Source organism: Lytechinus pictus, unplaced genomic scaffold (assembly GCF_037042905.1).
Source record: "Lytechinus pictus isolate F3 Inbred unplaced genomic scaffold, Lp3.0 scaffold_20, whole genome shotgun sequence".
Classification (NCBI taxonomy): domain Eukaryota; kingdom Metazoa; phylum Echinodermata; class Echinoidea; order Temnopleuroida; family Toxopneustidae; genus Lytechinus; species Lytechinus pictus.
In genome coordinates, this window is record NW_026974141.1 from 3,088,162 (window position 1) to 3,104,423 (window position 16,262).

General features: G+C 35.6%; 2 protein-coding genes across 2 annotated transcripts in view; both read left to right on the forward strand.

Moving 5' to 3' along the window:
* The window catches only part of LOC135157855 (uncharacterized), a 49,830-nt gene extending 41,637 nt beyond the window's left edge, over window positions 1-8,193 (forward strand). The window contains exons 22-23 of the mRNA XM_064114916.1: window positions 136-428; window positions 4,345-8,193. Of these exons, the coding sequence (XP_063970986.1) occupies window positions 136-428; window positions 4,345-4,400 (349 nt within the window). The 3' untranslated portion in view covers window positions 4,401-8,193. The remainder of the gene's footprint in view (window positions 1-135; window positions 429-4,344) is intronic.
* A 3,007-nt stretch (window positions 8,194-11,200) lies between these two features.
* LOC129282892 (two pore channel protein 2-like) overlaps window positions 11,201-16,262 on the forward strand; it is a 52,242-nt gene continuing 47,180 nt past the window's right edge. Inside the window, exon 1 of the mRNA XM_064114823.1 lies at window positions 11,201-11,606. Within this exon, the coding sequence (XP_063970893.1) occupies window positions 11,423-11,606 (184 nt within the window). The 5' untranslated portion in view covers window positions 11,201-11,422. The remainder of the gene's footprint in view (window positions 11,607-16,262) is intronic.

Consider the following 16,262-nt stretch of genomic DNA (forward strand, 5'->3'; position numbering starts at 1 on the left):
AGATAGATATATACAATAAAAAACATTAAAATGAAACATATTCAGTTCGAAATCATAACGTGGTGGGAATTGACAAAGGCCTATCAGGGTTATTCCTTGTCTCAACTTTCTTATTTACATTCTGTTGTTGTTCAGGCAAGGACATCAGCACTATGCTTCGGACACGCAGCTCAAAACCTTGACAAACATCCTCTCCGTACCCAATGAGGTGCAGGGTCTAGGGTACCAGCTCGGCTTCACGCATACGGCCATTGAGCAGTTCCTCAACAGACGGGATGCGACCTTCAACAGCGTCTCAAAATCGGGGTTCGAGGAGATGCTCCGGGACTGGAGACGACGGAACAGACCGGGAGATCAGGTGGATAAATTACGTAGCGCCATGACGGCTGCTGGGCTGGAATCTGCAGCGGACGTCTTTCTCCGTGGCCGTGAGTATTGATATGAAGTTGTTTGGTTTTCGCAGCTCTGTCATTTTACAGTTGTGCCCAGCCACCCCAAAACCACCAATAAGTCGCCAGGGAAGGTTCTCTGTAATAGTCAAAATAGTAAATTGGTCTTCAAAAAGCCAGAATTAAAAAATTAGCTTATCTGAAGGAGTATTTATTCTTCTTTATGGTGTAAAAAATTCAAATTGAAAACTCAGTTAGAAGGCAAGTTACAAGAGTTTGTTTGACGCTAGTTTTTGTGGACTGCTTTGAAGTTTAATTGAAACTACTGTACACAGTGTGCACATCTCATGATTGAGTGAACACAATCTTCAAATGTTGTTTTTTCCTTATTTTCTGAAGCTCATGCTTTGTTTCTTCTGCATTCAATCAAGTATTTCAGTGGGTTATTGTTGATCAATTTAGACAAACTATCATTTTAAAGCTATGGCTGTGCTTTTTCAAACTAGATTAAAATCTCAAAATTCATTTTGGGCGACTTATTGTTGGTTTTGAGGTCGGTGGTCACAATTAATATCCATACCCCTAAGTGGTGCGACTGTCGGGGGGAGCGTTGACCATCCCTTCTGAATTTTCAAGTTGTGAAAAAAGTGGGGATATACATGTAAAGGAAAAACAAAAGGAAGGAAGGAGTATATAAAAATGTCCACAGGAAGCCCAGAAAAATTTTATTGCTAAATGATAATGTGATATATATATAAAAAAATTATTATATATTAGTAGTAGAAGTAGAAGAAATAGTAGAAGTAGTAGTAGCAGTAGAAGTAGATGTAGAAGTAGTAGTAGAAGTAGTAGTAGTAGTAGTAGTAGTAGTAGTAGTAGTAGTAGCAGAATTAGTAGTAATTGTGGTAGTAGGAGTAGTCAAGGGCGCCGGAATCGGGGGGGGGGGGCAGGGGGGGCACTTGCCCCCCCTAATAAAAATTTTGGGGGGCAAACAAGATTTTGCCCCCCAATGTGCCCCCTAAAAGTAGAAAAATTATTTAAGGACAAAAGTAAACGATGAAGGCAGTTTTCTGCCTAAAAATTGTCATTTCCGCCTAAAACCTGTCATTTCCACTGTCAAAAATGAAAAAATTTCGCCCCTGATGGGGCAATTACATATCATAGTAAGCCTCACGTCTTTTGACGAACATGTCCCTCTGTGAAACATACCTTTGATAAGCCCCTTTTCCATCTTATTACAGTGTGATAACGTTTAACCTTTTAATGAATACATTTCAGACTAAAACCGAATGGCAAATTGAAAGTGATTCACCAATGCATGCTGGCTGTGTCGGCTAACAAAGGCGCGGTCGCTCAGACCGTACCCGATATCACTAACGCGCGTGAACGCTAGTTACTCGAGCAACATATGGAATCTATGTCATAGCTGTCAAGCCCAGAAACCTGTCCACTTCTTCCCCTATCATTTTCACTTCTTCCTCTATCCACTTTTTCGAAAACTCCACATGGTGTACCGTCAACCACATCCGCTATTGGAATGTAATTGCTTTCTTCTAAATAATGTTACATAATGTACATTATCAGTTCATGATTATTTACAAATGAATATTTCCTGGAATTTGATATTCATCATTTCCTAGTTATGGTCACATTTTCCCCAGAAAATATATAAAGAAAAAAGAAGATTTTGAAGGAGTCATCAAAAAATGCTTCCCAGCCATACACTACATGCAAAAGGAAACACATAAATCGAGTAATGTTTTAAACTTTAATGATTTTCAAAAAAGTTTTAAATTGTTAGACAATTAAGCTTGTCATATTTCTTTTTCCTCCATTTACAAAATATGAAGCGTATTGCCCATGCATGGATAATCAGGGACTATCTCCAATGCTGATGTCAGAAATGATTTGCATAGAATGGGGATTTAAATGCTTATCGACGTCTGCCACGTCAGAACAGTATGACATTTTGAATTTGAAAAGACATTCATTAGAATTTCTTTTGTTCTGTTGTTATGCTTCTTCTGCTTAATACACTCCTTGTTCTGACAGGAATTACTTGAAACTTATGATGATTGTGCTCTCTTGCGTCGTCCGTGTATGTAAATGTACATAAATAAATGTTTCTAAAAGGATATTGCATGAAAAATGTAATTTCTGGTATTTTGAGTCAATTAGCGTAATACGTAATTTAATTGATCAGACATGAAAACCACATTCTGAAGCGATCGTTTTGCGTGTAGATTACATAGGTTCTCATAAATTATGAGTACCGGTATAGTCTTTCGTAGTGAATTCTGTTTTTAATTCTCAAGAAATTTATTTTTTAATACTCTTAGAAAGGCAACTTTTATACTCCATTTTTACACAAAGTCCTTACCGTGGGGGTCCCACACCCTCTCCCGCTCGATCGCTTCGGTATCTCACGCTGTCAAAATATTGTGCCCCCTTCGGAATTTTGCCCCCCTAAAACTGAAAGTGTTCCGGCGCGCCTGGTAGCAGCAGCAGCAGCAGCAGCAGCAGGAGGTAGTAGTAAGTAGTAAGTAGAAGTAGTAGTAGTAGTGATGGGTGTGGTACATGTAGTAGTAGTTGCAGCATTAGTAGTTGGGGTCGGTAGTCACAATTAATATCCACACAAGTGAGTGATGCGACTGTCGGGGAGGGGAGCGATGACCATCCCTTCTGAATTTTCAAGTTGTGAAAAAGTGGGGATGTAAAGGAAAAACAAAAGGAAGTACAGTAGAAGTACATGTAGTAGTACTAGTAGTAGTAGTAGTAGTAGTGATGGTGGTGGTAGTAGTAGTAGTAGTAGTAGTAGTAGTAGTAGTAGTAGTAGTAGTAGTAGTAGTAGTAGTAGCATTAGTAGTAGTAGTAGTATTCAAGGGTTTGAGTAACTTTTTTAGGTTTGCAGAAATCTGAGCTGTGTAGCCTTATGTGCTGTCAGTGTATGCGATAGTGTTTCATGGGGAACCCCTTGACATGTTATCTCTATAAGCCTTGTATCGTTACATGTATTGCAATAAGTAATATCATGATTATATTTGCCCTCCATAGAATACGGTGTCAATTTAAAGATAAATGAAAGCTGTTGCAGTTAACACTGATTTCATGTGAATTAAAGTCTGTTAAACCGAGGTAATAATTGCCACTGTATCATCATAGATCGAGATCTGGAAAAGAAACAAAGACTGAACTTTGTGAAATCATGAAATCTGAACTGAAAACCGATCATATATATTTAGATTCTTAATGAAGTGGAAGGTCTCCTGACATGCAAATGCATAATGTTATTTTCTGTTAATGTGCATTAGTCTTTACTTCACCAAATCATTACCTTTAGAGTTGAAATGTGCATCATATAATTTCAATATGTTTTATTTCATTTTTCTTGCATTTATCTGCAGTGTAATTAGCCCCACCTCCTTAACATCGGCTACATCACTTTTGCCTCTCATGATGTCACAGGAGACAGAAATAAGCCAGACATGTATATGTGCCATTGCTAAGAATGGCATCACAAGTCTTCATACATTACCACCTTATAACCTTTTTTAAAAAAAACAAAACATTTTTGACAAGCAGTAAATGTGAAAGTTTGAATGGTTGCGATGTGGTATTGTATGAAGACTTGTGATTGCTAGCAATGGCACATAGTTACGGCAAGTTGCATAGCATTGTGTATTGTTATACTTATTTCTGACTCCTGTGACATCACAAGAGGCAACAAAAATGATCTGGCAGATTTTAAGGAGGCGGGGCTTAGCATACTGTAGACAAATGCAAGAAAAGTGAAATTTAAAAATATTGAAATTATATGATGCACATTTAAACTCAACAGGTTATGATTTGGTGAAGTATAGACTCATACACATGAACAGAAGATATGTCAGGGGACCTTTAATAAGCAGTTCTGTTGGTTTAATTGCTGTTGTTTTATCTTTTTATCATTATAAAGGTGAGTCGTCGGTGAAGTTTGCGCAACTCAGAAGAGCCATCCAGGGAAAAATCTAACAAAAACCTTTAAGGCACCTACCTACTTTGGTGTGAGATATTGTCAAAACTGCTTATTGACCACCAGGGGCCCGTTTCTCAACACCGCCATTAGTCTAACTTCTTGACTAAATCGTAGATAGTGAGCTACTTGTCCGCTAACCGTTTCACGAAGCCCTCTTTGCCAAGATCGGGGACAACAACCTGACTGAATATTTATGACACCTCCGAACCTGTCGTAACTTCTTTCGTAATGACGTAGTGGCATCACGTGGGTAGACTATGACATGCAAAAGTGCCTCGAAATTTGAAAATTATAATCTTACGTAATCAATCATAGAAGTTGCAATTACATTGCAACACAGGTGTGATAGATCATTCAATAATAATTGCAATGCACAGAAACTATAAAAACTGTTGGTAAAACGCAACAAAACTGCTTTATTGACCACCTGGGACCAGTAACACTGTGTTGAGTGATTAATCGTACGCTTGATTTTCACGATTAATTGTACATTGTAGTCATTGGAAATCAATCATAAAAAAGATGTTCTACAATGGTTGCTAAAGTTGGTGGTACGGGCTCCTGTATGCCATGACTACCTGTCTATAAAGAACACAAGAGGGAAAGAGATTGCAGTAGAAACGAACGGAACAAAGATAGAAAAATGTTGGTCTGCCAGTAGTCCAATGCTAGCTGATTCTTTGATGCTGGAGAAACGAGGAAACGCTGTGTGTGAACCATCCCTTTCCAGCTCCTTTTCCCACTTAAACAAAAAACTGGTGGCCTGCCGGTTTGAAGCAACTTTGCCAATTTCGGGATTGCACTGAAACTAAATTAGTTCAAGTGTGTCATAATATTGTCGCATGAGCAGTCTAATTCTGTTACGAACATTTCAGGAATGTGTGTGCATCTTTTTTTTTTACCTTAAAGTCTTTCATCACCTTTTCACTTTCATTCCGATTTCCAATACATTCATGATGGTTGGGTGTTTGATTCCTGTACGAGATGCTTTGCTTGAATAATATTGCCTTTTTTTTTCGTTTTGGGAAAACAGTGAATTCCGTTTCCAGGTATCTATCTGAACAAACTTATTACCAACAAGTGGAACTCAGCTTTTATATATTGTACATTCATACTTGAAAAAAAATTTAGATGCAAATCTCTATGCAGAAATGTGGTTACACTTCGTAATTCCGAAGGTTCATAATTCCGAAGGTTCGTAATTCCGAAACACGTAAATTGCCTATACCTCGATGTTCGTTAATCTGAAAACGTAAAAGGGTTCGTTAATCCGAACATTTGTGGCGTTATTCCGAAGGTTCGATAATCCGAAAACGAAATAAGGTTCGATGTTCCGAAGGTTCCTTAATCCGAAAACGAAATAAGGTTCGTTGTTCCGAAGGTTCGTTAATCCGAAAACGAAATAAGGTTCGTTGTTCCGAAGGTTCGTTAGTCCGAAAACGAAATAAGGTTCGTTAATCATTTCTTTTTCGGACTAACGAACCTTCGGAATTACGAACCTCATTTCGTTTTTGGATTAATGAACCTTCGGAATTACGAACCTCATTTCGTTTTCGGACTAACAAACCTTTGGAATTACAAACCTTATTTCGTTTTCGGATTAACGAACCTTCGGAATTACGAATCTTCGGAAATACGAACCTTCGGAATAACAGAACCTTCGGAATAACGAAGCTTCAGAATTACCAATGTATGCGCAGAAATGTATTGTCTCTTAATACCTACAAGTTTCCTTAAGATATAAAATGAAAGAGATTTTTTATCCTATTTTTTTATGTGTAATTCTATTAGAAATATCTATTTTCCTATATTTGAACAGATAATTTTTGAATAATTATTTGTCTTCAAGGGAAATTCATCTCGTAAAAAAATCATTGAAATGTCATTTTCTTTAAAAATAGAAAATAATTTTTATTGTACCTTCAGTATATCAACAAATTATTTCACACCTGATCCTGAAAGGAAAAATATATATTCATCATGAACCATTCAAAAATTGAAATTTATGCATTCTATATTATATAACATGAGACAACTGTTTGTGTATGACGACATGAATCAAAACAAAAAAAGTTTAATAAACTTTTTTTTACCTTGGATGGATTTTGCTCAAACCTCCACCAATATTTTTTACTATTTTTTCTTGTATTTTTATAGAAAAACATTTCTTCAGGGTGAACTTCCCCTTGAAATCTCTTCATGACAACTGATGACATCTTCAAAGTATGATATTTATGTAATTTCATTGTCAATGTATCTATTTTCAAACTATGGTGTAATTTTCAATATGATGTTTTTCTTCAAAATTTAAATATATTTTTTTTATGACATACATTTTTCATTATATTTCCTTTTATTTTAATGTTATAATTTTTTAGTATGAGATATATTTATCATGATATGTTCTTCAATTATCTGTAAAAAGATGATTGATCTTTTTTTCAAATCTTTCTCAGAAAACAGTGAATACTAATATGTACCCCATATTGGCAACTTTTACATTTGTCTTTCACTAATACATAACATTTGTCTTTCACTAAAATATAACATTTGTCTTTCACTGAAATACTACATTTGTCTTTCACTGTAATATATCACTATGTAACTGCCAATTAGAATTATTTTGATCAGATTTTTTATTACATATTTTCATACATAGATCTTTCTGGTAAAAATAGATTATAAACATGTTTAGTTATTTGATAATTTGAATTTGTTCACCTGTAATACCCACTGACTGTGAAAAGGGCTGAAAAGTACAAGAAATTTTTTTATTATATGAACACAGTACTTAGAATGCAGTACTATTTTTTTTTCATAATGATAATGATAATAATTGTACATTTGTATTGCGCAATTTCTATATGTATATATTCTCAACTGCACATGCACATTACTATTATTATTACCCCGGCTATAGCCGTGCTGCCTACAGGCGTTCTGGCATTCAAGGAATTTCTTCCTGCCGGGTTCCCATTCACCTCACCTGGGTTGGTTAATTTCTTGCTGAATGTAAACACGTCATGGCTGGGAATCGAACCTACATCCCTCAGGCTGAAAGGCGAGAGTCCTAACCACTAGACCACGGTGCCCCCACACAATTTTAAGATTTTTTTTAAAGATTAAGTAGGGTGTCAATGCATATAAACATGGGCATGTCCGGTGATTTGTAAAAGAAAATATGTACACAGATTTTTAAATTTATTTTTATTTTTTGGGGGGGAGGGGATCTTAAGTTAAATTCAGTGATTTCGTGCACACTTATAGCGAATTTTGTGAATATCTTCAGTAAAAAGGGTAGGTGTTTAACTCTAAATGCTTGCTGCAGCTCTGACCCATAATACTTACGATTATGATGATGCAAATGTAACCCGTATCACATGCACTACGACTGCCAATTGAAATTAATCTGATCAGATTTGTTTTCCCATATTTTCATGCATCGATCTTTCCGGTAAAAATAGATTGTAAATGAATTAACTTTTAGTTTTCTGATGATTTGGTTCGGTTCATCTTTGATTCCAACCGACTATGAGAAACGCTGAAAAGTACAAGATTGACATTTTAATGAAAACAGTACTTGGATTGCAATACAATTTTATTTTAAAAGATTATTGTGACATATGTGAGATGGTGTTGATAAACTTGATTCAAACTGAAAATACTAGAAATATATGGATGTTAACAGCCATAAAGTATACATATTTTTAGTATTGTTTTGATCAGGACCTGAATCAGTTCTCAACACTCATCAAGAGCGAAATAAAGGTTGTTTTAGGAACAGGCTAACCATGCAATTGTCTCATTTGACTCTAAAAAGTCGTGTTTTTTCTTCATTTTTGTGTGTGTATTGTAAAGAAGTTAAATGATTTTTTAAATATTGTGAGGGATAAAGTCACCTGCTTATTATCTGTAAATTGCTTGATTTTTTGGAGAGGAAATTTTGGACAGAAATGGATTTGACAACATCAAAAAATGATCCGTCTGAGAAATGAATTGATGTGGGTGAAGAAAACATTCTAAGCATGTTCTTAAAGACACAAACACTATTAAAAAAGTAATGTCTAAACATGCGTTAAACCACATAATTCAGTCGGAGAGGAATTTTTTTTTACAGAATTTGCATCTAATTTTTGGTTTATAGTCACAAATAGGCTATATAGCTATCAGGTTTTTTTTATTGTTAGAATATTGCAGTTCAATAATAAATTCTGATGAGTAAAATAATGCCTTATGATTGCCAATAATAAGATGCAAGGGCTCGAAATTTGAAGAAAAAAAATGAAGCAGTCACGGTAATTTGGCTCTAAAATGCAAGATACCTGGTATAGTAATTTTGAGAAGTCAACATTTTTTTTTGCAGGTCAGTCAAACAATGCCCAATATCATTGATTTGAGATTCAGTACACTTTGTTTTTGTGATACACAGAAGGCATTTTTTTCAATGCCATTGTAAAACAACCCTGGATTTGCATCGAAATGATGATAAAACTTAAATTCAATTTGTTTGTTCTTTTCCATTAAAGGACAAGTCCACCCCAATGCAAATTTAATTTGAATAAAAAGAGAAAACTCCAACAAACTTAACACTGAAAATTTCATCAAAATCGGATGTAAAACAAGAAAGTTACGACATTTTATAGTTTTGCTTAATTTCACAAACCAGTTATAGGCACATCCTGGTCGGTATGCAAATGGGAAGACTGATGACATCATCCACTCACTATTTCTTTTGTATTTTATTATGTGAAATATAAATTATTCAAATTTTCTCATTGTCATGTCTTACGTAGTTTATTCCTCCATGAACATATGGAATTAGCATATTGTTTGATAGTATGTAGTTCAGTCAAGTTGGTCCTTATTGTCAAATCTGTAAAAAATGAAATATTGTATAATTAAAACAATAAAAAACAAAAGAAATAGTGAGTGAGGGACATCATCGACTGTCTCATTTGCATATATCACTGAGTTGTGCATATCATTGTTTTGTGAAAAATAAGCAAAATTTTAAAATGCCGTAACTTTCTTATTTTACATCGGATTTTGATGAAATTTTCAGCGTTACTTATGCTAGTTTGATTTTTCTCTATTTATTCAAATCAACATTTTTCTGGGGTGGACGATTGCTGACTGTGATTGGCAAAAGAAAGGTAAGAAGGGCATCTTAATTTCATACGGGAATGCATTGGGCACTTATAAGCATAGGCGGCGGAAGCGGGGGGATGGGGGGACCTGCCCCCCCTAAATTTGAGGTGGGGGGACGATCCCCCCCCTAAATTTTTAGTTGATAACCTTTTTCTTTTTTTCTTTTTTTTTTGCTTGTCAAGTTTGTTTCCTGCGTGGACCCCAAATTTCTTTTTGATGGTCCCCCCCTAAAATGTTGGTTGATAACTTTTTTTTTTTTTGCTTGTCAAAAAATTTGGGTGGTCCCCCTAAAAAATTTTTGGCTTCCGCCGCCAATGCTTATAAAAAGTCAATTGGGAGCTCGTTATACACAGGCCTATATAGCTTCTAAGATGACAGGGGGCACATATTAACACATACATTTTTATGGGGCATTTTTCCTTGGATAAAAAGGGGCACTATTGAGTGCTTCAAAAATTTGTGGGACTATATATGCCCCCCTCCCCCAGTGACGCCCCTAGTTGGACATAGGCCTACTATTTGAGCATATGGAGATACTCAGTGTACGTATAGACCAGTCCATATGGTTTAAAACATTACATTCTGTGATAATTGAAACTTAGAAATGATGGAAAATAAACTTATATACGGCGAGTTCATATGGGTCGATCATTATATGTACCACAACCGCCCAATTTATTTAATAGTGTATAGATGCCCCGGCCGTCAGGAGCAATTAAAATTACAAAAACTTCAGATACAAAATCAACAATTTTTAGACATGATAATGTCTTAAGTGTATAGGCCTATTCATCTTTATATAGTCCTATAATTAAAAAAAAGAACCTCATTTCGGCTCCCAATACATATAGCCCTCCCCTTCCTTCAATAAAAAAAAAATAACTAAATAAGAAAAATTGGGGTACAAGGAAAGGGGGGGGGGGCTATAAAAATTGTGAGTCAGCTAGCGAAGCGAGCGATCGAGCAAAAGTTTTTTTTGATATTTATTACAAAAATATAATTTTGTGAAGGATTTTGACATAATCAGAAATTATTTAGGGAGGCGCAATAGCTCAGTCGGTAGAGCGGGGGTTTCGGATTCCGGTGACCCGGGTTCGATTCCCAAGTGGTGCGCTAGTGTCCTTTGGTAAGACATTTATCCTCATTACCAGGTCCCTCGGAGAGGACCTTAAGCCGTTGGTCCCCTGGTTGCTTGCTCACAGGCATTCGTGCTTTCTTAGCAGTCAGGTAAAACAACCTCGGTATAACATATATAACTTCTGAAGGTTTCCATGGCGAAGAAGAATAGTGTAGTAGGTTTCACGGTGCATGTATCTTTCTTGGGCATATGTTGGTCCTGAAAAGGACCACCCAATCTCGACGTTTCGACAAGTGTGTTCTTGTCGTCCTCAGGAGAAATTATATCATATTTCACCCTATTCTCTCGATCTCTTAATCTATTTCCTTTAATTACTTCTTGGTCGTGAATAACGGGGGGGGGGGGGCAAAAGAGCCCCCGGGCCCCATGTGCGCACCACTGGATCAACCTCCCTAACCCCTCCACCATAGATCTGCGCCCCCACTGGAAATAAAAAAAATCAAAACAAAGTAATATTAAAAAAACACTAACTTTTGTTATCCCCCGACTATTATATTACGGGGGTCGATCGAGTGTTCCCAATTCAGATTACAAAAACACACGTGACGCCTTAATCCGATTGCCTACTTTGCCTGACCCATATCCATAATCATGATAATGAGAACGTGCGAAATTAACTTGGAGGGAAACACTTGTGGAATTGAATTTTAAAGGATTAGAATCAATAAAACAACTATCTTTTGTTGAAGGAGTGATCCCCCGGTAAGGTCAAGAAATCAATAAACATAAAAAATGGGAGATTATTACGAGTATGAGAGCGATGAAAATGATGATCAGAAGCAACCAATTCATCGCAAAATCTACCCAATCTACGGCCGAGACCGCCGGCGCAGTGAAGGGTCGACGTATCTGGTGGGATCGTCGGGCGACAGCAGTGGCAGTGCACTGATGAATTTCGACAGTGATTCTCATTGTGGTATGTATGAAGGGGGGGGGGGGGGGGGATATCGACGCTAATGCAGTTTGGCACCGGCCACTCACACGTATTGCGAGGTTAATATTAGTATGGGCACCGGCGGACTTCTTTCAAGCAAATTTTCCCACCAGAAATTGTTCGTAAATGTATGGCAACCGGCAAGTCCCTCACTTATCGGGCTCAGTCACATTTTGACAATATCGCGATCGGGAACGGCTTAGTCTTAGGCTCCGCCCCGGGGGGGCCACTTACATTGACGAGTGGATACCATGCGCGACCAAAAGAACACGTAAAAAGGATGTCTTTTTCAAGATAGGGCATGTTACGTACGTAACGTGATAAGGGTGTCAAAAACACAAAAATAATGAAAAAAGGGTATCTATTTCGTTAGGAAAGCTACGTGTTAAGGGTCAAATTTGCGGGGATGATACTAAACAAAATTAATTTTTTTTATAAAAGATGTCATTTTTGCTCCAACACTACGTGTTTAGAGTCCGATATGCGCGACGTGTGGAAGGTTGGGCCGTTCTATACCAAGTGATGTATAAAAGTAACCGACGACCGACGGACCCGTGACATATCGCTGTACTTGTTTAGGGGTTCATTTCAGGGAATACTTGTCAAGAGTATCGTTTTGTTTCCAATACTTGTTAAGGGTAGGGTTTCACACGCCAATACTTGTTAAGGGGTGCTTTTTCAGAATATGGAAAATACGTGTTTAGGGTGCTTTTCGAGACCCCATGGTCGCGCATGGTATCCACTCGTTAATGGAAGTGGCCCCCCCCCCCCGGGGGCTCCGCTCTGATCTCGACGTGATCATTCAAATTCTCACACATCGCTTCAGTTGGCTTGCTGTAATTTTTATATGGATTGAAGTTAGCAATTAAAAGATTTGCCTGTGGCAGCTTGCCTGTTTGTTGGCCACATTTTGCATGATTTTGGTTGCTAATTACATGTACTTCAGTCCATATCAAATTAAATTAGGGCGAAGCCTATGAGGCGCCGAATGTACCAATATTATATAGAACAATTATTTGTTATATAATCATTATTTATTAAATAATAACTATTATTTATATATAATTTACATTTTATTTGTAAATAACTACTATTATATAAAATATCATTTCTAATTATTTATATATAATTCCAAGTAATACTTCATTATTTGTAAATAATAATAGTTCGACATTCCATTATTTATAAATAATGATTATTTGTTTTTCATTATTTATAAATAATGATTATTTGTTTTTCATTATTTATAAATAATGATTATTTGTTTTTCATTATTTATAAATAATGATTATTTGTTTTTCATTATTTATAAATAATGATTATTTGTTTTTCATTATTTATAAATAATGATTATTTGTTTTTCATTATTTATAAATAATGATTATTTGTTTTTCATTATTTACAAATAATGATTATTTGTTTTTCATTATTTATAAATAATGATTATTTGTTTTTCATTATTTATAAATAATTTGTTGAGTTTTCCATTATTTATAAATAATGATTATTTGTTAAATAATGAAAACGTCTACTTCATTATTTATAAATAATTTTTTCGAGTGCACCATTATTCTCATTATTTATAAATAATCATTATTTAATGTTCGAGTTTTCCATTATTTATAAATAAAGATTATTTGTTAAATAATGAAATATCTACTTTATTTATAAATAATAATTTTGTTTCAATATCCCATTATTTATAAATAATCATTATTTATAAACAATTTTTACAGTTTGCCATTATATACAAATAATCATTATTTATATACAAATAACCATTATTTATTAAATAATGCCATTATTTATTAAATAATGCCATTATTTATTAAATAATGCCATTATTTATTAAATAATGGAAAACTCGCTATAACATGCAAATGTGGGACCGCCCATGATATGAATATTCATGATGCGATTTCCTTTTTCGTGATTTTTCTTCACAAATTTTTGTCCATTTCCTCTTCATAATGACATTTCTTGAAGCAATTTTCTAGGGATATGGTCTGATTGTAATATTCTTCATTTTCTATATAACTTCGTCTTCGTAGAAATATCAAAAAGTGTAATTTTATACGATTTTTCCTACAGTTCACAATCCCCATAGGCGCGCGTGTACGGTAGGGACAACCGGTGAATCGATGGAGTGCTCTTCATCGAAATACTACGTTGGTTGGTCCCCGGAAGTGGCGGGCGGAATTTAGCCCGAATCCTCGATGGAAGTCGATCAAGTGCATATGAGCTGAGAGAGTGAAATATCAGTGTACTTGTACAGGCCCTTCTACTTTTTATAAATATTTCTTGTTGCTTTTTTTGTTAAGTTAATTTTTCCTGGTGTAGAAATAAGTTTCAGTTCTAATAATGCACTTCAAATACATTTTGGAGTGTCTGTTTGAGGCGTTTGGGGCGATTTCACCCTGGCCCCAAAATGCTCGCAACGACAATACGGGGGCATGATGACCCCTAAATTTTTAAAAACTTATTTTTCTATTGAAAATTATCACAAAATTCACCAAAAGTGTGCACGAAAGCCTTCGTATTTCACTTTTAAAACTCCAAAAAGTGCCCAAATGACAAGCTTGGTCGTTAGCTTCGCTGTGTCGCTTTCAACTTGAGAACGTTTACGCGTCTGCTTCCCCCCCCCCCTCCTCCGAAAGAAATTCTGTATACGGCCATGCTCTAAAGAGCCTGGCACATTGATTTATGTATACTTCATTTTCATTATTTTTATCTCATTATCATCATGGCCTTACGCAGAATTTTTTCCGGGGGGGGGGGGGTGGGGGGAGCAGGACGCGCGTAAACTTTCTCATAAAAATCTTGAGAAAGCGAAGCGACCAAGCTTGTCATTTGAGCTTGGTCGCGTCGCTGTCTCGCTTTCAAGATTTTTTTGAGAAACTTTACGCGCGTCCTAGCTGGCCCCCCCCCCCCCCCCCCGGTAAAAATTCTGTGTAAGGCCATGATGATAATGTGATAAAAATAATGAAAATGAAAAGTACATATAAATCAATGTGCCATATGCTCTTTTGAGCATGGCTGTTCACATAATTTCTTTCGGGGGGTGGGGGCAGACTCGTGTAAACGTTCTCAAGTTGAAAGCGAGACAGCGAAGCGACAAAGCTTGTCATTTGGGCTTGGTCCCGTGGCTGTCTCGCTTTCAAGATTTTTTTTGAGAAAGTTTACGCGCGTCATGCTCCGGCCCCGGCCCCCCTGGAAAAAATTCTGCGTAAGGCCATGTTGATAATGAGATAAAAATAATGAAAATGAAAGTATACATAAATCAATGTGCCAGGCTCTTTAGAGCATGGCCGTATACAGAATTTCTTTCGGAGGAGGGGGGGGGGGAGCAGACGCGTAAACGTTCTCAAGTTGAAAGCGACACAGCGAAGCGACCAAGCTTGTCATTTGGGCACTTTTCGGAGTTTTAAAAGTGAAATACGAAGGCTTTCGTGCACACTTTTGGTGAATTTTGTGATAATTTTCAATAGAAAAATAAGTTTTTAAAAATTTAGGGGTCATCATGCCCCCGTATTGTCGTTGCGAGCATTTTGGGGCCAGGGTGAAATCGCCCCAAACGCCTCAAACAGACACTCCAAAATGTATTTGAAGTGCATTATTAGAACTGAAACTTATCTCTACACCAGGAAAAATTAACTTAACAAAAAAAGCAACAAGAAATATTTATAAAAAGTAGAAGGGCCTGTACAAGTACACTGATATTTCACTCTCTCAGCTCATATGCACTTGATCGACTTCCATCGAGGATTCGGGCTAAATTCCGCCCGCCACTTCCGGGGACCAACCAACGTAGTATTTCGATGAAGAGCACTCCGTCGATTCACCGGTTGTCCCTACCGTACACGCGCGCCTATGGGGATTGTGAACTGTAGGAAAAATCGTATAAAATTACACTTTTTGATATTTCTACGAAGACGAAGTTAGATAGAAAATGAAGAATATTACAATCAGACCATATCCCTAGAAAATTGCTTCAAGAAATGTCATTATGAAGAGGAAATGGACAAAAATTTGTGAAGAAAAATCACGAAAAAGGAAATCGCATCATGAATATTCATATCATGGGCGGTCCCACATTTGCATGTTATAGCGAGTTTTCCATTATTTAATAAATAATGGCATTATTTAATAAATAATGGCATTATTTAATAAATAATGGCATTATTTAATAAATAATGGTTATTTGTATATAAATAATGATTATTTGTATATAATGGCAAACTGTAAAAATTGTTTATAAATAATGATTATTTATAAATAATGGGATATTGAAACAAAATTATTATTTATAAATAATGAAGTAGATATTTCATTATTTAACAAATAATCTTTATTTATAAATAATGGAAAACTCGAACATTAAATAATGATTATTTATAAATAATGAGAATAATGGTGCACTCGAAAAAATTATTTATAAATAATGAAGTAGACGTTTTCATTATTTAACAAATAATCATTATTTATAAATAATGGAAAAATCAACAAATTATTTATAAATAATGAAAAACAAATAATCATTATTTATAAATAATGAAAAACAAATAATCATTATTTGTAAATAATGAAAAACAAATAATCATTATTTATAAATAATGAAAAACAAATAATCATTATTTA